Source organism: Nyctereutes procyonoides, unplaced genomic scaffold (assembly GCF_905146905.1).
Source record: "Nyctereutes procyonoides isolate TBG_1078 unplaced genomic scaffold, NYPRO_anot_genome, whole genome shotgun sequence".
NCBI lineage: Eukaryota > Metazoa > Chordata > Mammalia > Carnivora > Canidae > Nyctereutes > Nyctereutes procyonoides.
In genome coordinates, this window is record NW_026575136.1 from 23,257,712 (window position 1) to 23,279,154 (window position 21,443).

At 52.7% G+C, this 21,443-nt stretch overlaps 1 protein-coding gene and 1 non-coding gene across 2 annotated transcripts; both read right to left on the reverse strand.

Moving 5' to 3' along the window:
• Positions 1 to 1,719: 1,719 nt before the first annotated feature.
• LOC129495640 (U2 spliceosomal RNA) lies at positions 1,720 to 1,908 on the reverse strand. Its single transcript, XR_008661578.1, has one exon. It is a non-coding gene; the product is annotated as a U2 spliceosomal RNA (small nuclear RNA).
• Positions 1,909 to 9,835: 7,927 nt separating this feature from the next.
• On the reverse strand, positions 9,836 to 14,255 carry LOC129495410 (retinal homeobox protein Rx). The gene is made up of 3 exons (XM_055302886.1): positions 13,967 to 14,255; positions 13,421 to 13,674; positions 9,836 to 10,354 (listed from the first exon to the last, which is right to left on the reverse strand). The coding sequence occupies exons 1-3, from the start codon at positions 14,253 to 14,255 to the stop codon at positions 9,836 to 9,838; spliced, it is 1,062 nt and encodes a 353-aa protein (XP_055158861.1).
• Between the last annotated feature and the right edge of the window lie 7,188 nt (positions 14,256 to 21,443).

Here is a 21,443-nt window from a genome sequence, read left to right on the forward strand (position 1 = left end):
CTGCAAGACATTTGAAATACCTTCTCCTATTCCATAGGCTGCCTTTTAGTTTTATTGACTGTTTCCTTTACTGTGCAAAAGCTTTTTATCTCGAGGAAGTCCAAGTAGTTCATGTTTGCTTTTGTTTGCACCCCAGTGTTTATGGCAACAATGTCCCCCACAACGGCCAAAATATATAAAGATCCCAGATGTCCATCCACAGATGAACGATAAAGAAGATGTGCTATGTGTATGTATGTATATATATATATATTTATATATGTGTATAGGAATATTACTCAGCCATCAAAAAGAAGGAAATCTTGACATTTACAATGTGGATGGAACTGGAGGGTATTATGTTAAGTGAAATAAGTCAATCAGAGAAAGACAAGTACCATATGATTTCACTCATATGTGAAATCTAAGAAACAAAACAGATGAGCATAGGAGAAGGGAAGGAAAAATGAAATAATATGAAAATAGAAAGGAAGGCAAGCCATAACAGATGCTGAACTCTAGGAAACAAACTGAGGGTTGCCCGAGGGGAGGGGAGCAGGGGGTGAGGTCACTGTGTGACGGGTATTAAGGAGGGTACCTGAAGGGATGAGCACTGGGTGTCACATGCAACTGATGAATCACTAAATTCCTGAAACTAATAAAACACTATGTCAACTAAATTGAATTTAAATAAAGAATTTTTAAAGATTTATTTATTTATTTATTTATTTATTTATTTATTTATTTATGATAGACAGAGAGAGAGAGAGAGAGAGTCAGGGAGAGACACAGGCAGAGGGAGAAGCAGGCTCCAGGCCGGGAGCCCGACGTGGGACTTGATCCCGGGACTCCAGGATCGTGCCCTGGGGCAAAGGCAGGCGCCAAACCGCTGAACCACCCAGGGATCCCCTAAATAAAGAATTTTTTAAATAAAAAAATAAACAATAAAAAGGAGTGGGGGAGGACAAAAGAGGGGAATTCATAGACACAAGATCCTGGGGAAGTAGGAAGACTGCAACCAGGGAAACCAGAGAGATCCCTGGAGGAGATGAGCTTTGAACTAGGGTTAGAGGCAAGGAGAGGAGAAAAGGAGACAGACACAGGATGGTTAGTATGAACCAGGTGGAAAAAAAAGCAGGAACAAGCCCACCTTGAAGCAGGGCTAGCCCTGTGCAAATGGCATGTGAGCCCAGCTTCCCTTGAGCCTCGGGCCTCCCTCTTTTCATGCTTGCTCCTCATAGGACGCCCCCACCAGCCCCATCCCCACCTTTCTGAACTATCACTGGCAGAGAAATTTCCCTCCAGCCAAGCTTCAACATCACATGGTGATTTTAAGTGATTGCTCTTTCCCAGGAGAAGTGGGATTTTAGGCCAGTCTGTCATTTTGGGTGAGAGGGTACTGCTCACCCTGAGAAATAGTATGGGGAAGAAATTACCGAGAGGAAGATGCTGTCCAGGTTGCTTGTTTAAAGCAGAGAGTCTCTATTATCACCCAGAAGGTCAATGGGAGGGGAAATGGGTGAGTAAGGCATGCAGAAAGAGGAGTTGAGATCTGAAACTGGAAGTGTGTGGATGTACCTCTGTGCCTAGGACAGTAGGCACCGACTATGTGTTAGCTGAATTAGCAAGTTAGAAGGCTGTTGCAGGTCCTGAAGGAAAATGAAGGCTTAGCCTCCTGTAGTGGCAAGGTGGCCAGGTTTGAGGGTGAGTGAGGAGATTTTTGATGTTGCGGCTGCCCCGAGAGGGTGCACCATCCTAGAAGTACTGCGATACAGGTTGATGAGTGAAGTGGACAGAGCCAGCTCCTTTTCCACCTCCCTGCTCCAAAAATCCATGTAATATGTTGTCTTCAGATACAGGACATGTCAGATAGTAAACTGATAAGAACAGATATTATACTTGATCTTAGCCAAAAGGCTGAGAAACATTTTTTTTTTAGTTCAGTTTTGATCAAATGCATTTGAGTGAAGCTATTGAGTTGTTTGTTTGTTTGTTTTCAGGGCTGGACAGTAAGTTTATACACACCCACATCAGGTCTAGGAGCCACAGTGGGCTCCAACTCATTTACAAGCATTTCATCACAGCACCTGCTTGGGAGCCCGCAGACGCAACCAGGCTGTCCCCGTACAGGTCCTCACATCGCAGTAGTGCTTTATTAAAGGGAAGGTTAATATGCAGCTTTAGGAGAGGGAATTTTTACAAGTATCAAAAGGAGCTCAGGGAAAGAATCCGAGCTCTGAGATCAGTGTACAGAAGATAATAGAAGCCGTGGGCATAGAGGGGGGTGCCGCGGGGGAGGGAGTGGAGGGAGAAGAGGATGCCTTGCGAAATGCCAGCATTTAGTGGACAGTGTTGGAGGGACCAGAGGAGTGACAGCACTTCCACTTCTCTCATTCCACATCTAGGAAGAAAGTGAAACAACACAGGGGTCCTAGAAGTGGTAACTGATGATCTGAAACCCATTCAGTGTAAACTTCTTAGTCCTTTGCACACTGTGACTCCAACTGACTTCTCTCCATCACTCTCTCCTCTGCGCACACCCTCTGCTCTTGCCGAACTCGGCTCTCTACTGAACTTGCCCTGAGCGTTCCCACCCCTATGCCTTCGCCCAAGCTCTGGAATATCTTTCCCCCACAGAAAATGCTTTAAGATGGAGGAGGGTGCAACATAAACTTCTGGCATGCAGCTAAAGCAGTGCTTAGAAGGATTTTTAGCAGCAAGTGCCCATATTAAAAAAACAGGAAAGATCTGAAATCCATAACCTTCTTAGAACGCTCTCCTTCCTCCTCCCAAGCTCTTCTGCATACCACATGCGCGATAATCTATTTGAAGTGATCCTGTCACCACCACCTGTAGTGACAGTTAATTTTTGGCTGTCCAGCAGCGGAACACCCTTCCCATGTTGGAGAATTCCCCTCCTTCCGACTCCTGATTGGATACAGAGCCTACCTCCTGCATTGTTTGTGGCCACACATAGACTCTTGTTTCCTTAACTTGTCCTTTGGCTCCTGTGGGACCAGTCTAGTTTGGGAGCCTCAGACAAGCCCTGTTCCTTCTTCCTTTGCAGGAAGGAAGTTGGTGACCTCCCCCTCAACTTTTCCCTGTTTCATTCTTCCGTTTTTCCTTCAGGGCTCAGCCTCAGGGAAGTCGTCCAGGACTTCATGACTTCACAGGCTAAGGCAGGTTTCTTTGTTATACGCTGTTACAGAATGTGGTGCTTTCTCTGGGAATCACCCACCCCTTGTGCTGGTTACTGCCCATCAATTACTGGGTGCTTCCATGAGGTCAGGCACTGAAGGATCAGACTAGGGCCTTTAAGGATCCTACAGTCCCCCTGGGGACCATAGGTGACACTGTGGGGTATGTGCTGGAATAGCCCCCGAGTGGACAGCAGTGAAGTGCTCCTGGGGACAGTAGGCACTGGGGTAGGGGAGGACAAGGAACTGATGCTGCCGCAATGCAGCCAAGCTTCATGGAGGGGCGGAGCCACCTGGGCCAGGTCCTGAAGGAGTCCACCAGGAGCAGGACGCTGGGAAGTCCTTCTAGGCAGAAGGAACATTTATGCTCAAAGCCACAAAGTGAAAAGCACATGGTAGACCAGTGAGATGCAGGGTGCCTTGGTGTCACTTGAACAGAAGGCAAGGAAAGAAAGAGGGAAAGAGGAAGTATGCCAGACACAAGCCTGGAAATATGGGTCGGGTCTGATTCAGAAGAGCCCCAGATGCCATACTGACTAGGAGGAGCTTAGATTTGGTTGCTTAGGCCACAAGAATTGTTTTAAGCAGAGGAATTGTTTGAGATACCTAATTCTGGCTATAGTATGAAGGATAGATTGAGGATTGAGTGACATGCAGATCCATGTGGAGGCCATGTCTTTATAGCTCCAGAGAGAGAGAGAGAGAGAGAGAGAGACTCAATACATGGTTGCGAATGAATCAATGAAGAAGCAACCGTAAAGCAGGAGTGTCTGTGATAAGTGCCATACGGGGGAGATCTGGAAGAGAAAATCAAGGATAGGTGAGCTTAGACATGTTCTGAAGTAAAAGCGATGCGGTTAAGTAATGAACTGCATTAGTTGTTGAAAGGAATGACTAATTTAGGGCTAGGTTTGGCTGATGGTGACAAATGGACTTGAAACAGAGAGCCCAGACAGCAGTCCAGAGCCAGTACAGCGCTCACATATGGTCCCTTCTATCCTATTACTCAACATTCTCAACACATGGCTTCATGACGTGGTCCCAGATGGGTGCTCCAGCACCAGCATCACACCCTCCTTGTAGGGGGTGGACTATGGGGAAAGGGACACGGGCAGGGCACGCCAGTGACGTGTAAGAACTTACTTCCTCGAAGTGTTTTCCCTTCCAAGACATTAGTAGATATTTAGTCATATCTAATTGATGGGAGTTTGGCAGGTGTCTTTGTTCTGGACAGCTAAGATCTGGAAGCTCTATGGCTGAGCAGTAAGAGGCACCAAGAATGACTCTCATATCCATTGGGTGGCTATGGCTGAAGAAAGAAGGAGGAGTTTTAAGGAAGTTTATAGGAAGCCACAGAGTAGAGATGAGTAAGTTTTGTTTTGAACATGTCTATTTTGGGCAGCCTATGGGACACAAATTTGAAAACATATATAGAAATATATAGAATATATAGAAATGGGTCATTTCCTCTACTTACACCATGTTCCTTGAGGGTGGAGATTCTTACTATTACATGTCCATCACGCCTTACAGATGTCCAGAATGGATAAAGATTGCAGGTAAGTTAAGAAAGTGAAAATAACAATAACAACTAAGGGCTAATTTTTTTTCTTTAAGTACACATGGAGAGACTAGATATAGACCCCAGCTGGTGTCAGCACTGGAAAGAACTTTCTCAGGTAACTTTTGACAGGAAGGCACCCTAGTATATACCTCATTCAGAATCTACTGTGAACACACACCCATGTTAAGTACAGAGCAGAGGAAAGCTGCTTCTAAAATGGGGTGTTACATTCCAGGTGACTTTGGTGCGGGCGATGAGGGAAGAGGGGAGATCTTGGAGATCCAACTTTGGTGTGTGTGGTGGGGGATGCGGCTACTGCAAGTCACCAGCAGGCAGTGTCACAGCTCTGCTGGCCACAGATCTCCCTACTTCCAGGCTGAGGGGCACTGCTGCACCTGCTTTTTTTTTTTTTTTTAGATTTTATTTATTTATTCATGAGAAACACACAGAGAGGCAGAGACATAGGCAGAGAGGGAAGCAGGCTCCTTGCAGAGAGCCAGAATTGGGACTCGATCCCAGGACCCCGGGATCAGGACCTGAGCCAAGACAGATGCTCAACCACTGAGCCACCCAGGCGTCCCAGCTGCACCTGCTGGAAGTTGAGGGGAACTTGGCATTCTCTGAGAGTTCTCCAGGGCTGTGAGAGACGCGGCCAAGGATCTAGACGATTTAATCCAGTTTTGCCAAAGGGGGTTTACAGTGAGCAATTAAGGCACAGTTAAAGAATTAATCACTAATGAGTCATTAACTCTGCCCACTATTGTACAGTTAACAAGCTGAGGCCAGATTATTGGAGCCGGTTCCCAATTAAGGGGCCGGCATAGGCCGCAAAGCACACCATCCGCCCCTTGGAGGGTGGGGGCGCCAGTGGGGCGCTGCGGGGCCGCCTCTTTCCCAGGCGAGTTAGGACGCGGGTGGAGCCCGAGGCGGTGCGGAGCTCGGGCCGGTGCAGAGCTCGGGCTGGCCGCGCAGAGAGGAAGTGCCGGCTTTTTCACTAATTTTATCTTCCCGGGAAATCTTTTCCTCCTGGAGGCCTGAATTCTATGGGTGCAGTAAGGTTCTAGGAGCACTTTGGGGAGGCGGAGAAGGGCGTGCGGCGAGGCTGCGGGGCGCGGCGGGGGCGGGAGGGTGGCGGGAGCCGGGACGCACGACTCCCGACGTTAGGCCCCGAGGTCCCCACCGGACACCCCCGCGGGGCTGACGCGGAGTCCTGGGCGTCCCCGCTTCCAGAATCCCGCAGCAACGACTTTCAATTCACCGATGAACTTGGCTGAGAGAGGGGAGGATTGGGATCCCCTGGCTCCGCTCTTCGGATTCTGGATTAGCTGGAGGTGGGAGTGGGGGTCGGGCAGGGACTGTCTCCCCTGCTTTGACAGTTCCCATCTCCTAAACAAGGGGCTCTGTTTAAATACACGCGGGCCACCCCAGGCCGTTGCTGGCCAAAGCCTGCTCCTCCCACCCTCCCGGTGTCGCCCATTCCAGCCCCATCACCCTCCCGGGCAGCTGGGGCGGGAGCTCAGACCCGCCAGGCCCAGAGCTGGGCTTCGAAAGCCAGACGGCCCATCCGGATGCACGGCCTGGGCGGGCCTGAGGCCGCAGCGCGGGCCCCAGGACACGGAGCAAGGAGGCCCCGCAGGTCGGAGCGGCCCCTGGACCCGAGAGGCGGAACCCTGAGTCCCCCCGCGTCCCTGCGGGAGAGAAATAGCCCCACCGCGGATCCGGAGCCGTGGCGCGCACTGTGATCACGACACCCCCGTGGGCAAGAAGAGACTCCTTCAAAATGAGGAAAACGCGAAAACGGAAACAGCTCCCCACAACGCGGGGGCTGCGGCCCGGGGGGCTCGGCTCTGCGCTCCCGGACCTGGGGATGGGCCCGTGGTGTGCGCGCCGCACCTGCCGCGGGGCGCCCCGGCCGCCCGGCCCGCGCCTGGCTCCGCCCCCTCTCGGAGTGGCCCAATCCGAGGCGGCCTTTCCCGCCCTGGAGCCCCGCCCCTCGGCCCTGGAGCCCCGCCCCTCGGCCCTGGAGCCCCGCCCCGCGCGGCTCCCCGGCTGGTACCCAGGAGCCCGACGGAGCCATCCAGCCCCAGGCTCACCCGCTTTCCTCCCGCCGCAGGTCGGACGGAGCATGTGTCGTCCTCTGGGGAGGAGGCTCCCTAGGCCTCCCTCCTGACTGAATCCGGTCAACCCGAATCGGTGCCTGCCTCGAGACCCAGGTCGCTGTGCTTGGGCCTCGGTGTCTTTTCTCCCCAACCGTGTTGAACCACTCCCAACTGGTCCTTCCTCCTCTTCGGTGCACCCCGGGAGGGTCGCCTGAGCCAAGCCCGCAATCTCCCTATGGAGGACTCGAGAACTAAGTGATGCAGGCTTACTGGGGAGACCTGCCCCCCCCTCCACTCCCGGAGTCCCTGGAAGACTCGTGGCCGCCCCAAGTCATAGCCAGCACAGTCTAGTTTCTCGGAAGCTGCGACCACCTTGGCCGGCGCCTCTGCAAAGTGCTTTCTGTAGCCCTGAGCTTGAGCGGCATCCCCACTCCCCCCCCCACCCCACCCCCACCCCCCCCACCCCCGCGTTTCAGGGTCCTCTGGGGCTGTAATGCTCTGCAGCGCGGCCTTCTCACCTCCAGCCGGAGTTATGTCCTGACTTCTGGGCTCTCCTGCGTCTCTACTCCTGGAGCTCTTAGAGCTGCTCTGTTAGGCAGCCCCTAGGAGTGGGGGGAGAGGGGCGCTGGGGCTGATGGAAGCCCAGGAAACACCGCTGCCATCCATCCCTCGGGATCTTAATTCCCAATGTGGCATAATGAGTTATCCCTCAGAGTTGAAATAGGAGCATTATTCAGCAAGTGTTTCCCAAACACTGCGCTATGCTTGCGAACTGACCAGAGCTTCTGGCTACTCCAGCTCCAAGGCTTGCAAGAGGTTTTATTTGAGGCAACCTCCCTGTGCCTCAGTTTCCCCATTTGTAAAATGAGGCTAATCGTATTTTCCTGGCATGGGCCTTGTGAGGCTTAAATGAATCAGCAGGTGTAAACTGCTTGGAAGAGTGCTGGCACATAATAAACTCAAAGATCATTAGCTGTTAGTATTTTGATCATTTTTCAAGTATTTGTCCCTGAAATTCAGGTATGACCCACCCTGCTGGTTTCTAAGGAGATGGTTTAGAATATTCATTCTCAGACTAAGTAGTAAGAGAGGAGAAAGAAGGGATGGAAAGCTGCAGGTGATAAAGAATACAAAGAAAAATGGCATAACGAGGCAAAATGAGTAGTCATGGAAATGATCTAAAGGAAGCAAAGAAGATGCTGACGGTGGGCTGGGCAAGTCAGAGGTGCCCAGGACTGTGGGAAGGAGAAGGAAGGCAGAGCGAGTACTCACCAGTGAAGTTGGAAGTTCTCGGAATAAATCCCAGTAAAGGGAGGGCATTAAAGGATGAAAGGGGATAGTGCAAACTGAAGGAAATTTACTTACACATCCACCCTGTTTGCCTATTTTCCCCCACGCCAACGGCTAGTATCTCTTGGCCAATCCATCCATTTCCCAACGAACGTCCTTGTGAGGGAAAGTGACAGTATCACTTGCTACCTCTTGAGGGAAATAACAGATCCAGGAAACCCTTACTGGCCAGCCTGCTCTATACAAGGCGCCACGTGAGGGTTTAGGGGCACACACCCCGGTCATGCTGTAGCATCTCAAGGCCCTGATGGCAAGGCTTGAATCCTGTGATGACACTTCCTCTACCCCAGCCTCGGGATACTCCTCCTTGGCCCAGGTAGGTTTCAGGAACCCAAGAGCAGGTGGACTGGAATACCGTGGGATGGGAGAGGCGGGATCACAATCTGCGTTGCCTCGCGTGGCGTCCTTGGGTTCGTTTAGATAAGGAAAGGGGGCTGGAGCGGCCCACTAACGTGCTAAGGCACGACAAGCCGCAGTGGGTGGATGATGCTAAGGCGCGGGCCGCGTCTTTCCCGGCGCACTCTAAGCCACGAGGCCAGAGAACCTGCGCGGCGGGAACCCGGGTTACATCCAGGACCCGCTGCAGAGACCGCGCTGCCCAGGGTGGGACGCCCCGAGAGCCGGCGGGGGACCTCCGGGCTCCCTCCCGCCCCAGAGCCCGCGCCAAAGAGCAGCGGAAACTGTCCACCACGCGCCGCAAGCACGTGTCCCCCGGGGTCGCGGCGCAGACAACTCCAGGACACGGCCCCAGGGCGCAGCAGCAAACCTGGCCGGCACTGAACGGAACCGCGGGGCTGGGGGGTCAGCGGCGAGCTGGGGGGAAGCGAGAGACGCTCGGGGACCAGAAGAGGAACAGTCGACCTGCCCGAGTCCTCGGAGGACTAAGTCATCAGTCCTGGGTAGCAGGCGCTGGCACCCAGCCCGCGCCCTGGACGGTGATCCGGGGGGCCCTGGGGCAGCGGCGGGCTGCAGACGGGGAGGAGGAGCCACAGCTCTTCCCCGGGGCAAGGGGGTGCCGACGCTTCCTATCGGGGTCAATCCTTCGAAGGAGCGGCCGCAAGCTTGACTAGCGGGATGCAGAGGGCCTGGGAACGCGCAGGCCGCTGAGCCTGGGGCTTGGGGCCCCTGGAGCCCCGCACGGTCGCCGCTCGGGCACGCGCCAGGGGAGGGCGCGCGGGTGGAGTCTCCGCGGCAGGAGGATCCGCAGGGGGGGCCCGGCTCCTGCACGACCCTCGGCTTTCTCTGACGCGCCCCGGGCGTCGCCGCAGCCCCTCCCGGACCCCCATCCGCACACGGGCCAGCGCAGTCCGGGGCGCCCTTCACCGGAGTCAAACCAGAACAAGGCAATGTTTAATTCTCCTCCCTAGTGCTTCAAACTACGCATACACAGCGCCTCGAACTCTATTCCTCGGCCTCCCCCTCCTCCTTTAGGTCCCCCGAAGCCCGAGGGCCCGGGCCGCTCGCCCCCCACCCCCCCGCAGCAGCAGGGCCGCGGGCCGCGGGGACGCAGGGGTGGCCGCAGGGTCTCCGCACGGCTGGTCCTGCCCGGCGAGCCAGCTGCAGCTCAGACGGCTCGGGAGGGCGGCCGCGCGGGAGCCGGAGGTGGGGAGGGCCGCCGCCCGGTCCCATCGGGTCCCCGGAGCCCCCTAGAGGGCCTGCCACGGCTTCCCGATGGCCTGGATGTGCTCCTTGGCCTTCAGGCGCAGGGCCGCGATGCTGCTGTTGCGCGGGTCCGCCTCGTCCAGCGGGAACTTGTCCCCGAAGCCGAGCGCGCACGGGTAGGCGGGCGGCGGCGGCGGCGGCGGCGGCGCGAGGGGCTGCAGGCCGGGGCCGAGCGGCGGAGAGTTCAGGAAGGGCGGCGGCGGCGGCGGCGTGTAGCTGGCGGGCAGGCTCTGCGCCGGCGGCCCGAAGCCCGGCAGGCTCTGCAGCGCCGTGGCGCCCCCGCCCGGCAGCGGCGCCCCGAGCCACGACTCGAGCGGCAGCGCGCCCCCCGCCGGCCCGCCGCCGCCGCCGCCGCCGCCGCCCGGGCCCGCCCCGAGGGGCGCCAGAGCCGCCGACGGCGGGGAGCGGCTGAACGAGAGCAGCGGCGAGTCCTGCAGCTTCATGGACGACACCTCCAGCTTCTCCTGCCGCCGCCACTTGGCCCGTCGGTTCTGGAACCACACCTGCGGAGGGCAGCAAGGCGGCCGTCGGGCTGCGGCCGAGCTCGGGGCGCACCCCGCCCTGCTCCCGGGCAGCCCGGCCGGGCCGCGGCGACTCCCCCCCCCACGCTCCCCTTCCCTTTCCACCCCGTTTCCACCTTGTTGCCCCTTGCCTGCTCTCGTTTCCTCGGAGTCCCTTTCTCCCATCTTCTTCGTCCCCCCCCCCCCCCCCCGCCCCTGCACACCTCACCCGCAGCTGCGGTTGTTCTCTACTTTGACTCCTGGCACCCAGCGGGCGCTCCGAAAACAAACAAATAAATAGATGAAATTTAAAAATGAAGCTAACTTTGGGAATCGAACTAGCATTTTGGAAAGCAGGCCTCACCAAATTTCGGGGACCTGCTGGCTGGGCTCCGGCACTTCGGGTTAGTGGCCCCGAGCCACTTCCTCCCTGTATGGCTCAGCTCTCGCTGGCTGTGATTTTGGCTCAGACTTTCTGTGCTTTACCTGTTTTTGTCTCTATGATAAACATAGACATAGGTATAGACAAATACTCTAAGAACCCTGACTGGCAGCACTGGATGGTAACATACAGCGATTTCCAGGAATTACTGGGTATGAGAACTAGTAGGAAAAAAAAAAAGTGGGTTTATTTTATTCCAAGCTTATTTGAGCTGCTGCTTTCATAAGATCTTCCTTCTTCTTTTATTGATATCCCTTTGGTATTTCCTTTTTTTAAAGTGATTTTTAAAGAAATTTATTCATGAGAGACACAGAGAGAGGCAGAGACATAGAGGGAGAAGCAGGGGGCCTGATTGGGGGCTCCATCTGGGACCCAGGGATCGCACCCTGAGCTGAAGGCAGAGGCTCAACCGCTGAGCCAACCAGATATCCTCCCCCCCTTTTTAAAAGTCCTTTAGTATTTCTGATATTTCTTATAAATGGTTCTCAGTGAGTAGAGGAGTTCAAGTTTATTATATTTACGTTGAGTTTTTTTGGAGTCAATTTTGACATTAAGATTAGTTCAATGAGTTCGAGTTTTTCTTTTTCTTTTCTTTACACATAGAAAGTCTGCACCAAGAGTGAAGTCTGGTCTCTTAATGATGAAAACGTCCATTACTGATTTGGTAAAAGCACAAGAAAAAAGGTGTGATTAAGGTGGTGACCAAGTTATCACCCTTGGAAACAGAACCGGTCTAGTTTAGCAGAAAATCTAAAAGAACTTTGACCAAACTGGTGGCTTCAGTGTTAGACAAATGGAAGGAAATAGGGGAGTAGCTGAGACCTTAGGAGGGAGAAGGCAGTTTTGAGTGGGGGTGGGGGGGTGGGGACGGATCTCCCAGCGCCTGGGCAGAGCAGGGCAAGTGTGTGTAAGGCTAGGATTTGGGGGAAACAGAGAACAAAAAAGTGAATACCCTGCCCACCTTGCCACAAAGGATTCATCCCCATAGCCGAGACCCCAATTTCCCCCAGAAACATTAGATATCTGCCGATAATAGAGAAAAGAGAAATATTAGCTTGGAAAAGGCTCCCATCCCACTGCTTCCTCCAATTCCCTGCATGCCCCATCCGGCCCCCAAAATACTGGCCAGAGTCTTCCACCCAGTATTCAAAGTCAGAGAGTTAAAGACTGGGATAGTCCGCTCTTACGGGCTGTACTGCTGCCCTCTACACAGTTGGAGGTCCACAGTAGACCCCTCCACCCCGTCTGATTACATCATAGCCATGTGTTAAGAACCCGCCATATGCTGGGCACTGTGCTGGCCCTGTGGTCACAGAGAAGTAACATACACTGTTCTCAAGAAGCTGACAACGTAGAGGAGGAGCCAAAATCCCTAAACAAATAAAGAGGGAGGAAGGAACATAGGACGGAGGTGGTAAGAAGTGTGACGGCAGCCCCTGCCCTGGCTGTGCCTGTATTCTGTAGGGGCACCGGGAGGCTTTGTCTCTCCTCTCCCTTCATCTTTCACTGGTGTTCTTTTCTTACTCCGTACTCCATCCTCTCCCCTTGAAAAGCAGGTACTAAAATGTCCGCACCTTCAATGCAACCATTGCAGTTCTACTGCCCCAAAGTCAGAGAAATTGAACTGTCCTTGCAAATTAATCCTGAGTTACATTATGGAACTATACGTTAAAACTACGACATTTACTCATTACTTTAAACCCCTTATTACTTTAATAAGCAGAAGAGACAAAAGGCAAAAGTTTGTCTCCCCTTTTACCTTTAAGGTAAGGCTAAAAAGTCCCCAAACATCTGAATATCTTCACTTCCTGGAAATATAATTCATTAGACACGCACAAAAATCCCATCTTCGTTCCACCGCCTTTCAGATGCAATGAAATTTGTTCCCAATGACTCCCTTTCAGGCCTCTGTAAACTCTCCTAATTTGGAAATCCTCCCAGATTTTTCACAGATGACTAGCAAATATTTAAGGCTTTCAAATATTTTAATGATCAGGGATTAAAGATAATTCAGCTTTAATTAAAGAGAAAACCCCTTTACAGAAAAGAAGAAGAAGAAGAAGAAGAAGAAGAAGAAGAAGAAGAAGAAGAAAGAACGAAAAGAAGAGAAGAGAAAAGGCCTCTCTGCTGCAGCGGGAAGTTTGGTTGGATGTGCACCAAAGAAGCAAAAGTCAATTTCTTAAGCAAATCCACCAAAATTTGCAACTGCAGGCGCCAGGGCCCTTGCAAGAAGACTGGGTTTTCGTTTCTCGACAGGATGGGCGCAGTTAGCGACTAGGGTGGCATTTGGGGCCCCAATCCCGGAGGCTGCCTACATCCCGTCCGGCTGTGTCTAACGAGCCGTCGCTCTTCATCTTTCCAGCCATTTCTGAGTCTCCTCTTTAGTTAAGAAAAAGGAGACCCCCTTTCTGTTCCAACGGGGGCATTGGGACAGAATGTCCAAGAGGGCGGTGCTGGGGCGCGCGCAAGGTGGCTGACGCTCCTCCGCGGCTCTGGGCGAGCCGGGTCGAGGCAGACGGATGGGTGGGAAGGGTGCCACGGTACACGCGTGGACGCCCGGGGACCCAGGGAGCACTGGCTGCAGCGCGGGCCTCGGGCCTTCCCGGGGACCCATGTGGGCGCTTTACCTGGACCCGGACTTCGGGTAGGTTGACCTTGCCGGCCAGCTCCTCGCGGCTGTACACGTCGGGGTAGTGAGACTTCTCGAACGCGCGTTCCAGCTCGTGCAGCTGGTACGTGGTGAAGGTCGTGCGGTTCCGCCGGTGCTTCTTCTTGGGCTGCTCCTCCTCCGACAGCTTCGCGTCACCGGTGGCGGGCCCGACCGGCAGCCCGGGGCTCGGCCGTGCCTCGCCGGGCTCCTTGGGGCAATAGGGCCGAGGGGCTGGGACCAAGGGGCCCCAGGCGGTCAGAGTCACTCCGGAGCATTCCTGGGCCCACTGCGCCCGTCGTGCGCGCCGGCAGCGGGACACGCGCTCCTCCCGGGGGCCGGGCCAGGAGGTCGGGGGAAGGCCGTGCGGGGCCCCCAAGACTTCTCCCACCGCAAACTGCACCCTAACCCCGACTCCGCGTCCAAACCCCTTCCTGGAAGGTAAGGCAGGGGCTTATTCCCCTTGCGGAGCTCCCAAGTCTGGGCGCCCCTCGGGGCCCCGCAGCCGCCAGGGATGCGCACTCACCTTCGTACTCCGGGGCCGGCGCCGGGGCCGGCTGCGGGGAGGGCTCGCCGCTGCCCCCGGGCGCCTTGGGGCAGGCGGCCCGCGCGCCCGGCCTCCTCTCCCGCTCCTTCGCGCCCCGGGCGCCCGGCTCCGGCGAGAAGGAGCCGAGGATCCCGTCATCCTTGGTAAATCCCAGGATAGCCTCGATGCTGTGCAGCCGCGAGCTGCTCCCTCCCGGGCTGCGGAGCAGGTGGCCGGCCAGCGAGAAGCTGCCGTCGGCCATGGCGGGGGCGCAGCCCGGCAGGTGCATGGGGAGCGCCGGCCGGCGGGAGGGCGCGGCCCGCTCCGGGACCCAGAGAAGAGCCGGCGCGGCCCGGGTCCCGCCGCCCCACCCGCGGGGTCCGACCCCGGGTCAAGCTTCGCGGGGGGCGCGGGCCGGGGCTGCGCGCACCGGGAGGCGGGGGCGGAGGCGGAGGCGGAGGCGGAGGCGGGCGAGCGCTCGGGCCGCTGCGGCCTGCGTCTGCGGAGCCTGGAGGGGGGACTCGGGGCAGCCGGGGCGCGGGGGGCTAAAGGCGGCGAGCCCGCGAGCCCCGGCTCCTCCCCTCGGCCGGGCCCAGCCCCCTCCCGCGGCCCCTCCCCCGGCTGCGGGGCGGGTCTTTCCGTCCCAGCCTCGGGGGCCCGGTCCGCCCCGAACTTCCCACCTTCCGCCTCCCGATCCGCTCCTAGCGCGTCCGGGGAGAGCGGCGGGGGGTCCGGCCGGCCTGGGACCGGCTCCGGGCCTGCGTCCTCCGTCCGGCCTCGGGGGCCCACGCCCTCGGTCTCACCCCCCCCCCCGGGACCCCTGGGCTTCCCCCGTGTCGGGCCGCCTCCCCCATCGCTCTCCCACCCCCGACCGCCTCTGCCCTCGGGCTCGCCTGCTCCGCACGGACGGCCCCCGGCGCTAGGCCCTGGGAAGCCGGGCCACGCGCGCTCCTTCCCGGTTTGACCCTCCCTACCGTCCCCCGCTTAACCTCCAAGGGCGCTCCTCTTTGGGCTCCGTAGGCTGAAGCCTGGGACTTCGGGTTTATTTTGTTTGTCTAGGTATTTTTGACTGCTCCCCCCCCCCCCCGTCCTCGCGCGCCGCAGCCCCCTCACCCGACCGCTGGCGGGAGACTGGGAGGCCCCAGTCGGACTTCGGGCTCTGGGGTGGGGGCGTGGGGCACACCCTCCTGGGGTCCCTGAGCTCACGTTGCGCAGGAACCGACTCCCCACCAGAGTCTCCAGGCCCAGGAGATGTCCCAGCCTCAGGCTGACTGTGCAAGGACCTCGGTCTCGGTCTCGGGTGAAGGCCTCGCACTTTTCCAGGATGTGTGTGTTGGGGGGGGTGGTGCTATAAGCCTAATCTGCTTGCATTTCTTTCCACTTTGGGAGCCCCACGAGGCTTCCGTGTTGCAGGGGGAGTCACAGGCCAGGTGGAATGATGGTTAGTGCAGGCAAGTGTTTTTTCACCACTGCCAGCGCTGTGATGGGCTCTCAAACCTGAAGCCAGAGACCCGAGGCCCCCGGTCCACCCTCACTAAACTATTAGCGGGAACCGGGAACCAAAATGCCCCCCTAAGAGTCTGAGGACCTACAGGCTTCTTCCCCTCCCCCCCAATCTTATTGTGATATAATTGACATACAGCGCTGGGTAAGCTTAAGACGTATAGTATAATGATTTGGCTCATATGTGTGGTGAAATAATTACCACACTAAGTGTACATCCACCATCTCACACAGATACAAAATAGAGATTTTTTAAAATGTCCCCTGCAGAAGCTCTGATCTCAGCTCTCAGCACTGGGACATCTCTCCCACCCCACCCCACCCCACCCCATCAGTTTATTTCTGCTTGCATTCAGACAAGGATTTACTGCCTCCCTTCTGAGGGTCCTGCACTCATGTGGACCATGCTAGCACCACAAAAGAAAAGAAAGGCTGGGCGCTGGCCTTGAGGAGTTTAACGTCCAGCCTGGGAGATAAGACAAAGGAAGAAACAAGACAAAAACCCTTATCTTCCAAGCCTGGCCTTTATTTAATTTTTTTTAAAGTTTATTTATTTAAATAATCTCTATACCCAACGTGGGGCTGGAACTCACAACCTCATGAGATCAAGTGCTGCATGCTTTTGGGACTGAGCCAGCCAGGTGCCCCCAATCCTCATCTTTAAATTGGTGTTGGGCACATTCCAAAGGACATGTGGCTACATTAAGGATCGCAGAATGATCGATTTTCTGTGACAGGCAAATGGGAGTGGTCATTACACAAATCATTCTATTGTTTAGTAGACCTATAAAGGGATAAATTAAAATAGCTAGCAGGAGGCTTTGCAGTAGATAGAATTTGAGCCGCTGATTCAAGTTGAGAAGTTACATTTTATTTTAAAGATTTGTTTGTTTTTATTTGAGAGAGAGAAAGCCTGAGCATGGTGGAGGGGGAGCAGTGCAGAGGGAGAGGGAGAGAGGGAAACTCAAGTAGACTGAGCTAGGAGCTGGTCACTGGCTGCATCCCAGGACACTGAGATCATGACCTGGGCCAAAATCAAGAGTCGGATGCTGAACTGACTGAGTCACCCAGGTGCCCCAGAAGTTATGTTTTACTTTAAGAAAAAGCTACAATAATGATAATCGATATGCACTTTATGGTTTTTGCATTATCCTTTCACACTCTTCCCATCACAGGATCCTCACAATTCTGTGAGGTGAGCAGGGCAATATTTGTCCCCATTTTATGGAAGAGGAAACTGAGGCTCTGTATGATGTAAAGCGGAGGGGTCAGGACTAGAACCCAGACCACAGGACTCCTTGTTCAGCGTCTTCTGTCTACGGCTCGTTGGTAATAAGTGTTGTAGAGCCTGATGTTTTAGAAAAGAATAAAAGCACATCTTAGCCTGCAGTCCATCCTTAATCCTTCCTGGAGACTGGAGGCCGCATCTAAGAGGCTGAGATAATGGCAGCTTAGCTTCCCCAAGAAATGAAGTCCGAGCCTGTAGACAGTGGCCTTTGGGGCGCTGGTGTCTGGGAACACGGAACAAATCCTTGGGAGCTTCCCCCCACAGTCCAAGCAAAGCCTGTGCCTGGGACCCTGAGGCTTTCTAGGCTGTCAGAGGCACTGTCCCTGCAATACCACTGTCTGGTGGGATCCCCACCATGTCCCAAATGCGAGTTGCACAGACCTGCTGGCTGAGATGCTAATGCCTTGGTGACCAGAGGGCAGCCATAGAGATAGCTGATTGGTGTTTGCTGTTTCCCCCTTGACCAAGAATGCTTTTTATGTAAACTTCCCCAATATTAAATTGATCTCCATAATCACTGCTAAACAAAGATTGGCAGTGTTTTCTTAAGCTTCTGCCCACACGCTAAGGGGCTTAGAGCCTTGTTTTCTAAAGTTAATTCCCTCTGGGACTGCCCAGCTCTCCCTAATAGGTCCAGGTGAGGTTAGCTTTTATTTACTGTTTATTTCAGAGTCTTGAGAGAAAAGCAGAAAAGACTTCAACAGCCACTGATGAGGGACTTGGGGTAGGGAGGAGGGAAACAGGGCAAAGAGGGACAAGGGGAGGTTGGGGCTTCCTTTGTGCGGGACATAAAGAGCTAGTCAATGCCATTGTGGGCACGGTGGAGGGTACTCCAAGCAATCAGCCGGGGGTCATTGTTAGGGGCTAATCTACATGTGTATTTCCCAAGAACTCGATTAGGGAAGATGAATGGACTCGGCCATGTCCCTAATTCTAGCATGAAGCCGCATTTTTCTAGCAGTGACGCCAGCTCATAATCAGCCCAACTTCAGCAACAGTAAGGAGCCTGCCTTCTGAACTCCACCTCTGTTTAATTCATTAATTCATTAGGTGGATCAAAGAAAAATCCCTCCTCCCAGCCCCCACATGCAGGCTGAACCTAGACATAGCTAAAGCCCCCTTAAGTTTGGCATGGCTTAGAGACACATTTCCAGAAGGGCGGAGAGCAGGGTGGTCACGGCTTGGGACGGTCTGCAGGGTGGGAGGTTCCACGTGATGTGGGAAGGACGATATCAAAGAGTAATTGAAGTGGGGTGGGGTGGAGGGAAGATTTTGAGGAGAAAGGGAATAGAGACAGGCTGGTATGAAGAAATGAAATCTAAATGTCACCAGCAGTTATGGAAAGCTGTAATGTAAAGTGGCTCTGTTGTCTTGGATGGATTCGGGAAGTCCCATTTCTGGAAGCGTTCTAGGGGGACTGCTTCCTCCAGAACACTCTTGCAAGAAATGGGGGCACTTGCAGAGTGAGTGCCTTGCACCCTGGGTGAGCGGGTGGCCTGTTCACAAACTAAACTTTTGCGTTTGACCATGGCTTCTAGTCATTTCACCTTGAGGCGATGTTTTAGGTTTTGGCAAAAAGTGTTTCTTTAAGGGCCTATGTGTTACCACGTCATAAAGTGTGTAAAACCAACTCTGTCATCTGCATGTAGACGCTTCCCTTTAACAGATTTTTATCCTGGAATAACTCCACCTGTTTCAGATCACGCTCCTCCTAGCTCATATGTGTTCTTCAAGGGAAGGCAACTTTAGTTGTAGCCAAAACCCATATAAACATAAAACACACGTACACAGTGAAGTTCAACAATTTCAGTTTCAAGGGTTAAATATATTTCCTGAATGCTTCCACTATGCCAGTGGGCACACTTCTGAACACTTTATGTGGATTACCTAATTAGTCTTCACCGTAACCCTCCGACATAGTCAATATTCATTTTATAGACAAGGAATCTGAAACACAGGTTAAATCACTTGCCAAGGTTGTACAGGTGGTTTTAGGTGGAATCAGGAAATAGGTGTTTTTTTAGGAACATGTCTGTCTAACTACCATGTGTACTACCTCCCAATAAATACGGTGTGTTTACGTGCTACACATCGTGAATTTTCTCTTGGCTGTGAGAGAACTAGCAGATAAGAACATCTGGGAATCAAAGGATATAGGAATACTATGGTTCAGAGTCTGGGTGATGTGAAAAAATTGTGCTGGGCAGTTTACAATTTATTTGGTCAATTATAATGATGACAGAGATGCTTTAAAAATTTAATAAAGTATACCATTCAACTTCCCAAGCCTGTCCCATAAAGTTCAGGGAATCTTCTCTCTGTTCCCAGAGCTCCAGTTTGTTCACAGTTGTTCGTGAACTATCTATCATCTATCTATCTATCCTATATATATTTATTTGTATATTTATATATACTTATATATATAAATATATATATATTTAAATATTGATTTCTTTATTTGAGAGCGAGTGAACAAGAGCAGGAAAAAGAGCAGAGGGAGAGGGACAAGCAGACTCCATGCTGAGCTCAGAGCCTGGTGCAGGGCTAGATCCCAGGACCCCGAGATCATGACCCAAGCCAACATAAAGAGCTGGAGGCTTAACTGACTGAGCCACCCAGTTTTATTTTTAAGCATCAGCCTTGTGTCTTTTACTTTGTCTGCCTTTGATGCTATGAAGTGTCCCTGATACTAAATTGCATGTCATGTCATGGGCACAATATACAAGCTGCTTGACCATTGTAAATAAAAACATCGCTAAACTGTCTTTAATTCTGACCCATGGAGTCAGAGATGAAACACACAGTGCTTGTTTGTCTCTCGCTACCAAATCTTCCTAATCAATGAAATATTTTCGTACTTCAAGCACAGCAGAAGGAAGGTCAGGAAAATGTTCTTAGAGATGCTTATCAGAAAACCCATTCTTACAAGTAGACAACCAATAATGAATATTGTTGGCCACTTCCATCAAATTAGCACAAGTGATAAACACACTTTCTATACATCAGTTTACTACTCAATATGGCAATCTGAATATTTTCTAGTATTTTCAGACTAAGTTGGAGTAGATGTTGATTAAAGGATACCGCGGTGAATTATTATTCACCCCATCACTTAATTGTGGCTAAAACACAGCGACCAGCAAAGAGATGGGCATCATATAGGCATTTCTGGTTGAGTTGAGAGTCTCTCAGGTGGGGTGAATAATAATTGGACAGATAGAAACAGACATTTGACCTAATCACAAGATGAAACCAAGGGCAGTTGGGAGCTGTTGAGTTTCACACTGTTTGGGAGGCTTCCTTTTGTGTAAGAACAGAGACCACAGCTTTCTGCAGATCATCCATTAATTAGCAAGATGTCTGTCCTCTTTTGGCATTCCTGGTGTTTCCCAATTACAGTATATTTTACAGTAAATATTTTTAGGAATCACTTAAAACTAGCCTCCGATTTACTTTTCTGATATTTCATATTTTTAAGATTTTATTTATTTATTTACTTACTTACTTGAGAGAGAGAAAGAGAGCATGAGCAGGGGGAGGGGCAGTGGGAGAGGGAGAAGCAAACCCCCTGCTGAAGGGGAAGCCCACAGTGGGGCTGGATCCCAAGACCCTGAGATCAAGACCTGAGCCAAAGACAGATGCTTAACGGACTGAGTCTGTAGGGACACTGGGCTTCACCACTGCCATGCTGGGCTCTAGGGGTCTTACCCTTGGAAGGGGAGACTTAAGCTTGTAGTTGGAGTAAGTGTGTTTGTGGATACTGGGGACAAACACAATGAAGTTACTCCTCATGCTACTCCCCAAAGCATGTACCAACCCAGGTACCTTGGCCTTGGTCCTGAGCTGGCTTCTGCAGCTGATGTCAATCCAAGTAGCCTCCACGTAAGAGAAAAGAATTCCCTTGGCAATAGATTCGCAGGGCATTTGGGCAAACAACTGATGTGCTGGAATTAGCTCTTTAGTGGCTTGTGAGAGCCGATGGTTAACATCCCTCCCCAGCTCTGAGTTCACCGATGTCACATTAGTGGCTTGAAACGAGTCATAGTGGGAATATTTTCGCCACAGATACCAGCAAATGCTGAAAATCAGGGCATTCTTCCTCTTTTCTCCCCTTAATCCTGTTAGCAGTTTAAAAATAATCACCAGCATACCAATATTCTTATTTCATTAAAGAGTGAAGAAATCAGAAGCTAAAATATGACCTACTGAGTCATGTCCACCTTTTTTGCCAACAAAAAGGAACTTTGCATCATTATCTGAGAATATGTAAAAAGAGGGAAACTTGGATTTCTGCCAAAGAAATGGCCTTTTTCTTTCTTTTTTTTTAGTTGTTAGACACAAAGCTATATTAAGATAATTCCTCTTTACTTGTTTTCTAATTAAACTAATTGAATTCAGAGTGTCTAGGGGAAGCACAAGAGACATTCATCTCAAGGAGATGATGGTCTTGAAGCCCATCAATCCTCTTTAGAGTGCTAAGAAGGCAAATCCGAGGATGCCCATTCTGCAGCAGCCCAGACCCACCCCCCACTCAGAGTCTGGCCATCTCCAGGAGTCTCCTCCTCTCTTGTTTTGAAAGGACAGTTATCAGGGAGTCAATTCTTTTTTTTTTTTTAAAGATTTTATTTATTCATTCATGAGAGAGACACACACACACACACACACACACACACACAGAGGCAAAGA